General features: G+C 39.1%; 1 protein-coding gene across 10 annotated transcripts in view; it reads right to left on the bottom strand.

Moving 5' to 3' along the window:
* The window catches only part of grik1b (glutamate receptor, ionotropic, kainate 1b), an 88,854-nt gene that overhangs the window by 49,517 nt on the left and 22,785 nt on the right, over positions 1 to 16,552 (bottom strand). For all 10 annotated transcript variants that reach the window (XR_012391067.1, XR_012391068.1, XR_012391070.1 and 7 more), the window contains one exon: positions 8,486 to 8,653. Coding sequence is in view for 6 of the 10 variants with exons in the window: in XM_684948.10 (XP_690040.5) it covers positions 8,486 to 8,653 (168 nt within the window). In the remaining 4 variants the exon portion in view is untranslated. The remainder of the gene's footprint in view (positions 1 to 8,485; positions 8,654 to 16,552) is intronic.

Here is a 16,552-nt window from a genome sequence, read left to right as displayed (position 1 = left end):
AACAGTTAACAGTTTTTTAAACAGAAAACTGTAAAACAGAGCATCTACCACTCAAGAATGAGAGATAATCGATCTACTTTCACTTTCACTCTTGTGGATAGGGAAACCTTTATGCACAGACATCAATTAGTCTATAAATAATTAATTGCGTTTGTTAAGCACAAATATTTGTTTTTATATATTTCTAAATTTAGTTCTAATTTCCAGCAAATGAATAAATGAACAATAATAACAAAATGTGCTCAAAAACCTGAGTTATATCCTAAAACACATGCTGTGCCCCATATGGTCTAAAACCTGACAGGTGGGCAAATCTAAGCTTGTTTTTAATAAAACAAATATAAATATGGATATAATAAATAATACTGCTAATAATAATAACATTATACAAAAGCAAATTGTTATGAATGAACTGAAAAAGCCTCCCGAGATGAAGAAGACATAAAAGCAGTGATTTTTCATATTTATGTAGGCTAGAAAATAATATGTTTTGTAATATTTTAATCCTTTATATTTATATCCTATATCTATTCTTATTATATCCTATATATCCTTAATATTTACATTTTTTCATATGTAAAGATATTTGCCTATTGCTCTACATCTTGTGTGTAGGCTATGAAGCAGTGTGTAAGCGAGGCGCCGGAGTTTAGACCGGGTTTGTTTTGGTCTAATGAAAAATCTATTATAGTTTCTCAAAATAGCGACGCGCCAGCGGTCCGCCTCAGAACGCCTTCCTTTTTAGACCAGAACGCCTATGGGCGCACATATGAGCGCTAATGCATTTGCTATTTAAACAGCGTAGTGCAACACCTCAAAATGACTTTTGCGCCAAGCTGAAACTAGCAAACAAGTATTGCGCCGCGCCTTGCGCCACATTGCGCCGGGTGTATGATAGGGCCCAAAAAGAGCGAATTTTAACTGCGGTCAGGCCAACAGCCAATAGGGTATATGTCGAAGCATGCTAATAGGACTTTTAATTTGCCAGTAACCTGGGTTAACCGATTCTGGTGAACTGAATGCTATTACAAAATCGGCGCGTTTAAGGTCTGTTTTCTTTAAAACTCAGCGATCTCCACTGGCTGAGTGATATCCGATATAAAGTGGGTCTCATATTGTACAAGAAGCTCTGCATTAATATACATTTTCCCCGCCATGTCTTTATAGTATGAGCATTTATTTTACCCCAGTATATTCAATGGAGCTTCTGCGCTAACCTGCAGATTCTGATGGGTAAACGGCTTTTTGCCTCGTTTTACGCTTGAGCAACTCAAGCCTACTCAAGCAACTCAAGCCTTTTGCCAAAGTCTATTTAACTGATTGTATTTTAATTACATTACAACATCGATGCTGTAAAAGGAACCGTATAAAATAGAAAAAAACTCAGAATAACAGCTCATCGAAAGTTTATCAGATTGGGAACAACACTAGCTCGCCATATACCCAATTCAAAAACAGTGGTCATTCTAGCCGCCAAGGTATTTCGGCAGTCGCGCATACACTCCGTATTACAGTAGAGCGCTAAACAGCAATGTACAGCAAGCTGACAGGGAAGATGACGAGGTCACTCGCTACATTAAAACTGCTGTCATGGAAAATGAAATGGATGTTCTTGGCTGGTGGAAGATGAAAAAACAATCCTACCCAAAACTTGCAGAATTACCACATCAGTACTATGCATCTCGGCCAGTAGCAGCAGTAAAAGGGTGTTTAGTGCTGCTGGACGCACCATCAGTGCGCAGGGACTGTGCTAAAGCCATTTACAGTAGATTCAATAATGTTCCTCCACAAAAACACGTAGCCTAATCTTGGTGAGTAAAGGATTTTCAGGGATAGGATATTAATTAAACCATAAATGCATAATGTAGACAGGGTAAATAGGCTAATGTTGTTATTTTAATTTTCAGCTTCACCGTCACGTTAAGGCCAGATTGTAAAGAGAAGTGGCAGAACAAATCCCACAGAGCCATTATCTTAATTTGGTTATTGCCAAATAACCGTCATAATTTAGAAATTATTTAAATTTAATTTGTTAGGAAAGACTTATTTTTATTGTTGCATTGGCCAATGTAAAGGCTAAGTGTACCAGGCTCATTTAGAGTGCTGAGATACGATGTTACAGAGACTTATTTTATTTCTTTGTTCCAACTTCTAAGTGGCCGATATGTTTGTTATGAATAAATTATGCGAAAACACGTATAAACGACTCATTCTTGAAAAAAGGCAAAAGAGCTGTGTGCGCGTGCAAATTTGAATAATGTCACGCTATAAACGGGTTCGGGCTTCGGGGTCGAATTCTGTCTGGCCTAACTTTTATGGCCTGATTACAGCTCTAATGTGGAACTCTGAATCTGCGTCTCATTTCGGAGACTGCTACTGTCTCCTGGAGGCCGCATTTTGGTCATGGACATGTAACAGGGGCCAGGTAGTGTGTTCTGTGCAGGTAAACCTCAATCCTCTGACCTCTAAAGGTGCTCTAGCGACAGCACTAGAGGCCATGGTCCTTGGCCTCCTTGTTAGAGCAACTGACTCCCATGCGGAAGGTCGCCGGTTTGATCCCAGCTCGGAGCGGGTTGGGCGGCGTAGGACTGGCGGGGTTACATTGGTGCCATGACCCAGATGGGAGTAAGGTTTAGGGGGGTGAGTGTAACAGAAGCCAGCTAGTGTGTGCTGTGCAGGTAAACCTCACTCCTCTGACCTCTAAAGGTGCTCTAGCGACAGACGCTAGAGGCCATGGTCTTTGGCCTCCTTGTTAGAGCAACCGACTCCCATGCGCAAAGTCGCCGGTTCAATCCCAGCTCGGAGCGGGTTGGGCGGCGTAGGACCGGCGGGATTACATTGGTGCCATGACCCAGATGGGAGTGAGGTTTAGGGGGGTGAGTGTAACAGAGGCCAGCTAGTGTGTGCTGTGCAGGTTAACCTCACTCCTCTGACCTCTAAAGGTGCTCTAGCGACATACTCTAGAGGCCATGGTCTTTGGCCTCCTTGTTTGAGCAACCAACTCCCATGCGGAAGGTTGTCGGTTCGATCCCAGCTCGGAGCGGGTTGGGTGGCTTAGGACCCGCGGGGTTACAGACACATGCTTTGAGAGCCATCCTGACAGAATGAATGAAATAGGCAGTTTTTCAACAAGGCAACCCTGGGTGCCGAAATGCAATTGGCTAAACTGGCATTAGGCAGGTTAAAAGAACCAAAACAAAGACAGCGTTCCAGCACGTAACGCACATTTTCAAAGCAGAATCACTGACTTCAGTATTGTTTTTCAGATAAACAAGAATGTTCACTTAGCATGTTTCTGAAATATCTGCAAACATATTATGGTATTTTTATGCTTTAGAAGAGTCAAAAACTTACAGACAGCACCTTTAATAAGCATCACATCACAGGACTTATTTCTTAATACTAATACCGAAGGTCTGACTAAAGTCTGAAATTTTCAAATGTATGTTTTTTTGTTTTCAAATCTAGCAAATTTATCATACTGCCTGCACACAAACCTTTTAGACAGAGTCCGACGCTTATTAAATAAAGAGCCCCTATTGTGGGTTTTTGAAAATGACCTTCCATGTAGCTCTAAGTGAAGTGAAATATCCAGCTGAGAGTTAAATCTGAAAGTGGACAGTTTTTAAAACTATTGATTCATCTAAAAAAAAAGTCGACTTATAGTGATTACAATGAATCACTATAAGTCGACTTATAGTGATTACAATGAATCACGATTACAATGAATTACAATGAATAACGAGTCTTTAGCAGTTTCGGCGTGACGTGGCTTCAAAACATAAGCTCCGCCCAATTGTTGCACATGCAAACTCGGGAAAATTTAAACCTGCAGCCCCGCCCACTAACACAGCAGCAAAGACAAACAGATCCTGAAGTCATCATGAGTCATGAAGACGCTGTGCTGACCTGGATATCATTGGAAGTGTGAGGGAAAGAAGTGATTCAGCAATCTACACGCTTACAATAGGTGGTTCAGTCGTTTGTCAAAGGAAGGATCAGAAAAGACTACTGATGTATGAGACTTGTCAGATGAATAGACAGACAATACAGCAGGGGTGCGTGCAAAATAAGGCCAATTTATTAGGCACATAGGCAGCCTGCTGCAGGTGAGGAGAAGCGCTGGTAAGCGCTACAACCCCCTGGCTGGGGATGTGATCGTTGGGCAAAGCAGAGTACAGGTAAGCCCTGGGAACATATAACACTTCACGCAAGAGGTGCCACAGCAATGACTGCAAATAGAAATGATCTAAGTTACAGCTGAGAAGGGAGAAAAGCTCCAAAATGAAAGATCATTAATGAAATCAGACCTGGGCCGTGACACATTTCATAACTGTAACTAAAAGGTTGTCTCCTTGTTTTCTCCAGCTTGCTAATGATGTATTTAATTTTGTTTTGTTACTTGTAACCGCTTGCACTCTATGTGGTTAACTCTTTATATTCTCATATCACGTCTAAAGTCACGCTGAAATGCGCCGCGTGCCACTGTGTTTACAGATTTAAAGGGCCATGACACCCCCCCCTTTCGGTTAAAGTCTACTTCAAAAATTTTTTCAAAAGATGCATGATTAATGGGCGTGGAGCTCCGCGAGCAATCGGGCAGGATTGGGCGTGGCCAGCAGGGGAGAACGTGAGCGAACAACTGTTGTAGTCAGTCGGCTCACAATATGAGACCAACCGTGAGGAGACGCATGAGTTTATAGTTTACAAAGTTAAAATGCAAAGAAATGAACAGTGCTTTAGTGCCCTGCTACATTTGTTATTCGTAATTTCATATACACATAACCACAATTTATATCATTATAAAGATAAGTGTGTTCATGTAAACCCTATAAATGAGGATTCTCCCTCAATCCCCGTATCCAGCAGACTCAGTGCAGCAGGTCTCCTGACCTGTCTATTTTAACCATTAGCCCTGCTGGTAATCTGGAGGATTTAGGCAAACACAGCAGCACGGCGATGTGTCTGAATGTGAACGAACTCCTGATAAAAGAGAGCGTCCGCCATTCTCTAATTCTCGTGCTGCTCTCCCGACAAAAATGCTAGCAGCACACACACAGCTTTGCTGTATGATCTGCCCTGACAAGATCGCGGGGGAAAACATGCAACAAACCCCGTGGATCATGGAAACAAACGCATATGAGCCTTCATGAACGGCTAAAAACTGTGTGCTTGGGTCCGTGTCTCAGCTCGGGCTTGACTCTGGCAGGTCTGGCAGGTCTCATGAATAATTAAGCAGCCGGCTCTTCTCATAGGATAAGAAAACTCCGCTATGAATAATAATGAGAAAACCGACGCGTCATCATTGCACTTGCAGTACTGCGCTACATCGCCGATTTTGATCCCGCCCCAAAAATCATTTTAAACCCGGAAGCAGAAATCAGCTGACAAAAGCTCAAAATTATCCAGTTTTCCCCACAATTAAAGCTGACAGGTGCTAACATTGTCTTAACTGATGCTCAACACACACAAATCTGTTAATATAAAAAAAAAGTTCTCCAGTGTGTCCTGAACCTTTAAATGCGTTTGTGAGCTCGCGTTCCACTGCCGATTGTCGTTACTGTTCCTACACACGTTTAGTGGTCAAGGTTCAGAATAGTTCAGCTTTTCCTGCAGTGTGGATTAATACTGAATGTGTGTCATAGTTAAGAATGGAGCAATATGCTGGTGTTTGACTACACTGCTTTTGGTGGTAAGGTGTCTGAATAACACTGTTGAGTAAGTTTACTTGAGTAAGTTTTGTCTTATTTTCAACTCCGAGTTCTCCTTTAAGACGCTCCAACCAATAGCAGAACAGCAACTAAGTAAGGCTCCATCTGATTGGTCAAATTTAGATAAACAACCAATGCATAAAATAAATCACGCATGTCTTTGAAGCATATATTGCATACACTCGAAATTATCACGATAATGATCATTTTGCAATATATTGTCCAGCGCTAATAAAAAAGGATAGTTCACCCAAAAAAACTTTCTGTCATCTTTCTTCATCCTCCACTAGTCCCAAACCGGATTAAGTTTCTTTCATCTGTTGATCACAAAAGAATATAAATTGATGAATGTTGACATTCACTAGCCAATGACTTCCATAGCATTTTTTTCAGTGCAACAGCTTTCACTGCTGGCTTCCACACGACTGATTTGTGTTGGGACGAAATAAGAATTAAGTTAACTTATTGGTTTTCAAATTAAGTGGATTGAACATCAAACAATTAAGTTCTCCCCCCAAAACTCAAGAATTGTGTTGTTTCAGCTCATTTTAAATAAGTAGTTTGAACAAACAGCATAATTGTTTGAGTGTCCTTCAATTAGCATTCTTCAAAATATCTAGTAAAACAAGTGGAGGATGAGGAAATGATGATATAATGTTCTTATTTCAGTGCACTATCAGTGTAAGGCCCAATCCCAATTCAATTTTTGTACCCATACCCCTTCCAACTACTGAAGCGACCCGAGGGCTTGACAAACCACGCTGAGCATTTTACTAGCCCCTTTCACACATACAGACCTTTCCGGAAAATTGCCGGCAATTTTCCGGAAAGGTTGTATGTGTGAACAGGCCCTTTTTGAAAATACCGGTAAATTCGTTCTGGCTATTTTCCGGAAAGAGAAGTTGTAAGATTACCGGCAATTTGCCGGAATGCTGCGCTGTGTGAATGTAGAAGGAAGATTGCCATAATAAGCGCGTGCACGTCTAGAACGTGCTGACGTGAGACGTCTGCTTTAGCCAATCACAACAGTCAGATGCATTTACGTCCGCGCGGTTTGTGAGAATAAAAGCCTTTGAATATTTTTCCAGACACATTTAGCTGCTAGAAGTTAGTCAGATCACATTTATATGTTCATCTTAATGCCAACTGTGTAAATAATCATCGATGAGATGCTTATGATAAGCCGTTGTTTGTTTACCTTCAAGCTTTGCATGTGCCTGTGAAACAGCCTGTGAGCGCCTGCACACACACATATTATGATCTCGACATGCGAAAGTGATCCTGCGAAAGTTGTTCACAATATTGATCATCCACAGAGTCTGTAATTTAGTCAAATGTTTACAAATACAAGCGCAGCCGTTTAAAGCCCATTTGTGGTGAATGATGTCAGAATTTCCCGGTATTTTGGAATGAATGTGTGAATGCTCTTTTCCGGAAAATTTCCGCAATGTCCTCGCCTGTGGGAACAGCGCTTTTTTGAAAATACCGGTAAAGTCGTTCCGGAAATTTTCCAGATATTTACCAGTATCACTGTGTGAAAGGGGCTACTGTCTCGCGCTGAACACTGTCTACCAATCACAACAGGCTGTCATCGGTCCAATCAGCGCAGATTAGCTTTACGCTACGGAGGGGTTTGGCAACAAATAAATCACTGAACGATTCATATGGGAGTCGCTGGGATAATTAGGTAAAAACAAATGCATGTTATAAGACCATGAAAGTGTTTTTTTACCTTGCATGCAGATCAGTATGTTGCTGGAGACCCATATAACCAAAATATGACCCTTTTTTAATGTATAATATGAACTCTTTAATCCATTGCGAAATAATTCACAAAACAATAAAAGATGAAAGTGTAAATATTGAGTACATCCCATCCTTAGATTCAAGGGCGGACTGGGACAAAAATTCAGCCCTGGCACTGTTGCCACATCAGCCCACATTACCGCACTGACACAGCCCCACCCACAGACACGCACATTCACTATTTATTTTGGTGTAAAGATGATGAAATAATATGACATTTTTGCACCTTGGATTGGGTCGGCCCATCTTGAAACCAGGCGGCAGTTGCCGATTGGGCCAAATGCTTAACATTTATTATTATTATTATTATTATTATTATTACCATCATCATAATATCACATCTAGCAAGAGATAAAAGCTGTCTGCACTTAAAAACAATACATATTTAAAAAAAAAAAAAACTGACCGGCCCACATTTAAAAATTGGTCCAGCCCTTCTGGCATTTGCCAGAATTGCCAGATGGCCAGTCCGCCCCTGCTTAGATTTTGCAGAGAGAAAGGAGAGTTGCACATCATTATTAAAGAGCTGCGGGATTATCCAGACACATTCAAAGTTTAGATGTCCATGGCTTGGTTTTATACTTTTCTAGCAATACTGTAACCACACATTAAAAAGAAGACCACCAATTTCAGTGAACCACCTGACCCTGAACAGAGACTGGCAGTTTGTCTAAGGCACGGAGACACAGACAGATACCTGCAAACAGACACACATGCACACATGTTTGCTGTGTCTTTTCGTTCCACACTTTGCTTATCACACGGGCTTTGTGTTGTGACACCAAGTGGATTAGAGCAGATTTGGAAAATTTTAAAATCATGTTTTCCTCTGCAAAAATACTTTAACTCAAATGGTAAAACTTGCTGTCAAAAGTCCAAGTCATTTTTGAGTTCAAAGAAATGCATGAAGTGATTCATTTGTGCTGTGAATAAAAAGTGTAAGAGTTCTAAAAAGGGAAGCATCAAACCTCGTCTGGAGGCCTCGAAGCTGTCAAAAAGGTTGATTCTCTGGATGTCGTAGGTCAGGGTCGTGTTGGGCATTAAAGTCCTGTTTCTGTTAATGTTGGTCACAGCGAATTTGAAGGCAAGTTCCTCCACGCTAATCGGTTCATTCTCGAGCGTCTCGAAAATCCCACCTGCACACACAGAAAAACCCAGTTAAACACAAGGCAAGGCAAGTTTATTTATATAGCACATTTCATACACAATGGTAATTCAAAGTGACTTACATAAACAGGAATAAAAGAAACAAGAATAAAAACAGCAGAATAAAAATGATTAAAAACAGGTTTTAAAAGAATGAATGGCATAATCGTGCGATCTGACAGACGCAGCACAGTGCTCATTCAGTAAAGGCACAGCTAACAGATGTGTTTTCAGTCTTGACTTGAATGTGCCTAATGTTGGAGCACATCTGATCATTTCTGGAAGCTGATTCCAGCAGTAGGGGGCGCTGTTAGTCGCTGAAGGCCGATTCACACTGCTTTGACTGAACTCTTGGAATTTCTAGTTTATTTGATCCTAATGATCTGAGGGATCTGTTAGATTTGTATTCAGTGAGCATATCTGTAATCTAATGTGGTCCCAGGCCATTTAGTGATTTATAGACAAGAAATAATACTTTAAAATCTTTTCTGAATGTAACTGAGAGCCAGTGTAAAGACCTGAGGACAGGTGTGAAGTTCTCTGAATTTCTGGTTCTGATTTTCTGGTCTTTATTAGGAAGGCCGGTCAGGAGTCCATTACAGTAATCCACCCTGCTGCTGATAAAAGCTTAAAGGGTCACGAAACACCAAAACACATTTTTTGAGCTGTTGACAGTCGTATATGTGTCCCACACTGCTAAAACACTATTAGGACACCTATATTTCACTAAAAAGTGTAAATTGGTTGTTTTTGCGTTATTTCAAGCAAATTCGTACTTCCTGTTTGAAACGAATTTTTGAAGCTGCGTCACGGTCATGACATAATAGCGTGTATTCCAGCGTGCAGACTGGGCGTCTGTGCCTGAGTGTGTCTTATTACGTCTTACAGTGTGATGCATTGATGCATAAGTAAGGCTTGGTTCAAACCAATCAGCGCGCTCTATTGTGCAACTTCATTAATATTTATTACTGTCATAGTGTTTAGACGACAGAGACGCCACGTTGTGTTGGCAAAACAAGCGTGAAGTGTTGCTTTTAAAGTTTGCTGCAGTTAAGTTTTGTTTTCATTTTCTCTCTGTGAGAGCTTATCTGGAGTCACGTGTGGATTAACAGTGTACGCGACGCTCGACAACAATAACTTACGTGTCTAAGGAGGATTATTGTTTACCTGAGAGCTGTTCTCATCTGCAAACGCTGAGATCCGGATTCGCTTGTAGTCTCCTCTTAATAAAGACGCGGCTCTAGTTGCTGGTGATTGTCCTGTCTCTACAGATTTGGTAAGTGAGCGACTAGTGCTCTTTGTTTATTTAGTTTGTTCGTATCGAACTAAGTTAACTATTGCACCGAATGCAAACATGTTAGCACCACAACCAAACTTTAACTTTGTGTAGGATTTTCACCGCATTTAGTGACGGAATAACACACGCGGCTTTCTGACACCACCTGTTGAGTGCATCTAAGTTTCTGGGAAATGCTGAGGGTTTTTTTTCTCATTCGCCGTGCGGTATCAAACATTGCATGAATAATACACGCTTAGAGCAGTTCCTCCAATCAAATATCTCGTGTGTCGCGAGGGGCATGAATGAATTCCCTGAATGAAAGAGCCAAACTGCAGTTAAAGTCCACCATTTAATAATTTGGCAAATAATTCGACTACAGACGTCCATGTAAACACAGTCACATTGTCCCCTATGTGTGTGTGTGTGTGTGTGTGTTTTGACTCTGAAAATCAGCGCGTCCAAATAGACACTCCCACACCATGCCTCTTTTCTTCCTCCGACACTCCCCCCTAAACAGAGCTGGACACGCCCACTTTTCTCACTTTTTCCAAAGTAGAGGTGTGAAAACACACTGCTGAAACAAGGGGGTTTCATGGCCCTTTAAACAAGTTTCTCTAAGTCAGAAAATCCTGCATGCTGGACATTATCAGTTTGGAATATACCACATTCAAAATAAATGGCTTAAGACTTCCAGTCCCATTCACTTCCATTGATTTTTAGAAGATAAAAACGGCTGGTTAAGTTGCTTGATGTTGCAAACGGATGTTTTCTTATCACATTATCCTACTTTGTCTGTATAGTCATGAACACACTTGTTTGTAGAGAAAGAAGTTTGACCGTTTTCTGTCATTTATTACTCCTAGTCATTCTTTCCCATGGGAAACTGAACTTCTAAAAGAGCACAATTCCACATTGCAACGTATGCCTATACATGTGTTCCATGTACAGTGGATCTGGAAAGTATTCATAGCGATTCACTTTTTCCACATTTTTTTTATGTTACAGTCTTATTCCAAAATGGATTCAATTCATTCATTTTCTCAAAATTTGTTCACACAATACCTCATAACGACAATGTGAAAAAAAGAGTTTTTTAAATTGTTGCAAATTTATTAAAAATAAAAAAGCTGAAAAATAACATGTACATCAGTATTCACAGCCTTTGCTCAATACTTTGTTGATGCACCTTTGGCAGCAATTACAGCCTCAAGTCTTTTTGAATATGATGCCACAAGCTTGGCACACCTGTTCTTGGGAATTTTTGCTCATTCCTCTTTGCATTACCTCTCAAGCTCTATCAAGTTGGATGGGAAGTGATGGTGTACAGCCATTTTCAGATCTCTCCAGAGATGTTCAATAGGATTTAGGTCTGGGCTCTGGCTGGGCCCCTCAAGGACATTCACAGAGTTGTGAAGCCACTCCATTGATATTTTGGCGGTGTGCTTTAGTCATTGTCCTGCTGAAAGATGAACCGTCTCCCCAGTCGGAGGTCTGAAGCACTCTGACGCAGGTTTTCATTCAGGATGTCTCTGTACATTGCTGCATTCATCTTTCCCTCTATCTTGACTAGTCTTCCAGTTCCTGCTGCTGAAAAACATCCCCACAGTATGATGCTGCCATCACCATGCTTCACGGTGGAGATGCTATTAGCCTGGTGATGAGCGGTGCCTGGTTTTCTCCAAATGTAACACCTGGCATTCACTCCAAAGAGTTCAATTTGAGTCTCAGCAGAACAGAGAATTTAGCTTCTTATGGTCTGAGAGTCCTTCAGATGCCTTTTGGCAAATTCGTCTGGCCACTCTACCATACAGGTCTGATTGGTGGATTGCAGCACAGATGGTTGTCCTTCTGTAAGGTTCTCCTCTCTCCACAGAAGAATGCTGGAGCTCAGACAGAGTGACCATCGGGTTATTGATCACCTCCCTGACTCAGGCCCTTCTCCGATGAAAAAAAAAATATATGGAAAAAGGGAAGCGCCATGAATACTTTTCGGATGCACTGTATGTTCAAACAAATAAAGAATAATAAAAATGACTTTGGTCAAAGAGAAGCTGAAATGATGCTCAATCTGAAAATCATCTGCAACACAAAGTGCTAAAAGGGGGGAAAAATAAAGCTATGTTCTTCCCAAAGTAATGTACATTAAAATATTTTTAAACTCATAATGGATTTTTAATGGACAGCAAAAGTGGAGTCAAATGTACTTTGGTAAGATTAGTTTATATGAAATTTCTAAATCATCTAAAAGCTTCATTACAAATTTCAAATTTACATTGGACTTTGTATCTCTACAATGCATCTAAACTACCTTGATGTCAAAATTACATCAAATTGGTGGATGAGGAGATTCCCCCAATCCGTAAAGCACTTTGAATGCCCAAAAAAGAGCTTTATAAATGTAAGGAATCATTAATTATTATTACTATTAAATTAACATCTAACACTGTCGTCTAAAAACACATCAAAAATCAAATATGATTTTTAAAAATATAATTAGTTAACTGTAGAGTTTAAATCATGCTTCATTCAAGACCAGATATTTCTCCTAAAATCAGCTTAGAGGTCACAGTGGAAACAAATGAGACTCATGTCTAAACCTCACGAGGACAGCAGCAAAAAGCTGCAACTGAAACAATTATTTCTCCAAGACACAAGTCATCTGTCAGTCACATAATCTCTTTCAGCATTGCAGAGGTTTTTCTTTTTTTGCTCAACACAAAAACAGTTAATGGATTTTTCGGTCATGACGTCTCTAATCCTTAAATGACCTTTAATCTACATAACAGAACAGCTACAGACAGAATAAAGCAAATGAATAATGTGAAATCTGCTTTAGGGCAGAGCAGACACGCATACTTCAACACAAGCTGGAAGTCAAACCTCTCAGAAAACACATTTGACCTAAAAAGATGCACTGCTGAATAAACACTACCTGACAAGAGTCTTGTCGCCTTTTCAAGTTTTAGGAACAACAAATAATAACTTGACTTCAAGTTGATCATTTGGTATCAGGCTTATATGAAAGGCAAAGGCCTCTAGATTGTGCTGATTTTACCAACATATGCATGATAGTGAATTCTACCTGATGTATGCATGATGATAGTGAACTGAGCTCATGATCTGAACTGAAACAAAATGACTTAAGTGACAGGCAGCAGGGTCCAGCTAATTCAGCTCCCCACTCAGGCCACATGTTGGGCTCTTTATAGAAGATAGATAATGGGTCTCAGGGCAAATGATCCACCCAGAAATCACCAACCAGGCTCTGCAAATAACTAAAACAAATCAAACAAACCTGGTCCAGCACGGAATGTGTGTGTTTTTTGAATTCCCAGGTTCTGCAGGTTGCAATGTCACGAATTTTGCTTGCCAATCTTAAGCCAATCGTAACAGATTGTTTTGGTTCAATTTGGAATTTCCTCAACAAGAGCAGAGTCCAGGAGATCACGCTGTGAGTGAGTGCTCCGACTTGCCACCCCTAGTTCACTGGATATAACAATCAGTCTGACTAGATCATCTGGACTGACGTTTAGGAATGGGCAAATCGATCCTAAGATATCGATATTTTCATCCCTGGGAATGTATCAAAAGGATCGATCCTTAAGTAAAAATATCAATCTTTTCTGGGGTTTTTTCTTACTGAGTGATCAGAGATTTTAGAATATCTCAATAATTGTAGCTCTGCATATTATACAAATATTTACCTAAATAGGAACAAGAATGGGAACTATAATATTCTTCTGCTAATAGGTCAGCGTTAGCTCACGGTACAGTAGTACAGACGCCACACACACCCAGTGAATTATTTTTATACAAAAAGTCAAGTCGAGTTCAAAACAGACAGCCAGTTTATATTAGAATCAAATCTGATATATGTCCATATGAACACACAGATAGAAGCACAGGAGAGATTTTCCTATTTTATTATGTTTTTTTATTTAAACAAGGCTTGTGCAGTGTATTATTTTTCATTATATATAGTGCTATTTAGCCAATTATAGTTCTGTAATTTTAATAAATGTAAAAAGGAATCATGTGTCTTGTGTTTTATTTAATAATAATAATAATAATAATAATAATAATAAAAATAATAATAATAATAATAATAATAATAATAATAATAATAATAACAATAAAAATAATAAAGGTGATAAACATTTTTTTTTTTTAAATCACTATAAGAAAATTTATTTAAGTATTGGTATCAATATCAATAATACTTGTCTTGAAATACTTGGTATCGGATGGGAAACAAAAATATTGGTATCGCTCATCCCTACTGACGTTTGAGCTGAACTGAAACATGAAGACAAGGTGGGACTAAAATTAGCTCCTCCTCTTGTAAAAAAAATAAATAAATAAAAAAAAACGGCCAATAGCATTTAGTTTTTATAACAGTATCAAATAAAAAGCAAATGGCTGTTTCTCCATACAAAGTCCGGACTAGCATCTTTGGAAGTTTAGACTTGCCAAGTTCAGACTTGAAAGAACGAGTTGGGTACTTCTTCAAATGGAACGACAGTGTACTTTATAACGTCACTTACCTCACCATAGATTCATCGGTTTCACTGTACATTAACAATAAAATGATTTAATTATATAAATCACAGCCTCATGATTATTATTGTAATAATATTATGAATATTTTTGATAAAAAAAATGTAAACATAAATTCATATAAATGTAAATTGTGTTATTATACACAGACTCGTGTCTTTGATTATCAAATTTAATAAACTACGAAGGACAATAATAAACAGGTTTAAAATACAACACGTAAACAAAAGGAAATAAAGACAACGTTAAGCAATTTGGTAAACAAAGACAAACAGCGTGCAACACATAACATAATTAAAGACAATTATAAAACGTAACAAAATAACACTGACAAAATAATACACCTGAGAACAAATAATAGACTTAAAAGACCAAAAACTGTCTGTTAGATATTAGGCATGGGATGATAACCGTGTTCGAGGTATACCGCAGTTTGGAAAAATCAAGATTTTGAAATCGCCAAATTTTTCTACTATACCGTTCCCCAAGGTTTATGTAAGATTTTTTATTTAAGGACGACAGTATCTTCAGTAGAAAAGATCTCCAAAGATGTCGTTTTAAATAGTAAAGGAATCTGTGTTTTTAAAACAAATAATGACAGCAGAAGTCAAAGATTCATTTGAATTATTTAGCCGGACAAGGTGTCTGCAGGTTCTTAAAAAGTCTTAAACTGTCTTTAATTTCAAAAACCAAATTATAGGCCTTAAAAAGTCTTAAATCCACTGAAATTTTGTGTTGTAGGTTTTAACTCATTTTGGTCTTAATTTTCCACGTAAAGCTATACCCAGTCAGGCCAACACCCATCCAATCACTAGAACTATATTTCAATAAAAGTTATAAGAAACGTTTATTTATTAACTCTGTCTACTTATTAATATGGTTTAATTATCTTCCTTACAGTAACATTAGTTTTTAATGTTTTTTTAAGGTTTTAACTTGGTCATAAAAAAAATCTTTAAGGTTTAGTCTCGTCTGAAATTTAATTTACTATAGTCTTAAAATGGTGTTAAAAACGTCTTTTAAAGTCTTACATTTGACTTAATGAAACCTGTAGACATCCTGTTACTGCTCCAAAATATTTAAAAAGTTTCTCAAAATATAATATATTGTGTTCAAAGGGGGAGCAAGTTTTAGTTTTTAACCCAGACATTTAAAAAGAACAGATTTTACGGCAGAAATCACAATACCGTGAAAACCTGATATTTTTTATCCATTCTAGGATGCCTGCGCTTCGCAAGTTCGCACAGGTCACTTCTCCATGTGTCCTCTGCAAAAGGGGCGGAGCACGTACACATACGGTAATTGTATCAGTACATGGCAAGATGTGAACTTTCAATTAGAACAGTACACATGGGAGTTTTCCAGGATAAATAACAAAATGGGAGGGTGGCGGGAGATGGGTCTGAAACATGGGAGACTTCCGGGGTGTTGGCAGGTATGCTCACATTCACTCTGCACTCTGACTACTTTAATATTGTTGCGCTGAACGCTGTCGACCAATTGCAACAGACTGTCATCGGTCCAATCAGCGCAGATTAGCTTCACAATAAGGAGAGGTCTGGGAACAAATGAATCACTAAACGAATCATATGGGAGTCGCTGGGATAACTAGGCAAAAATAAATCCATATTATAAGACGATGAAAGTGTTTTTTGACCGTGCATGCATATCAGCTTGTTGTTGGAGACCCCCAAAACCAAAATATGACCCTTTTTAATGTATAATAGGGGCTCTTAAATTCAAAAATACCGATAGTAATATCTAAAATGTTATTTTTTAATTCCACAGTGCCTTTAAATCAAGACGGTTTTTGTTTTGCTGCTACTCCTCATTCCCCTCAAATCACATCAAATCAGCACGTCGTTCTTCCAGACGTCTGTTTTATAAATGACAATTCTTGACAATCAGCCAGCGAGTGACTCTGAGCACCTCAAAAAATGACTTCAACAGTATTTTCTAGAGCGTCCGTGATTGACGGAGACGTAAAGACTGGCTTCCCCTCTGGGCTCTGATTGTGAATGACCTTTTTCTTCCAGCACCTTTCATCTGCACA

This window comes from Danio rerio, chromosome 15 (genome assembly GCF_049306965.1).
Source record: "Danio rerio strain Tuebingen ecotype United States chromosome 15, GRCz12tu, whole genome shotgun sequence".
Lineage (NCBI taxonomy): Eukaryota > Metazoa > Chordata > Actinopteri > Cypriniformes > Danionidae > Danio > Danio rerio.
Note: the sequence above shows the minus strand (reverse complement) of the source record. Positions and strands in the feature narration are given on the sequence as shown.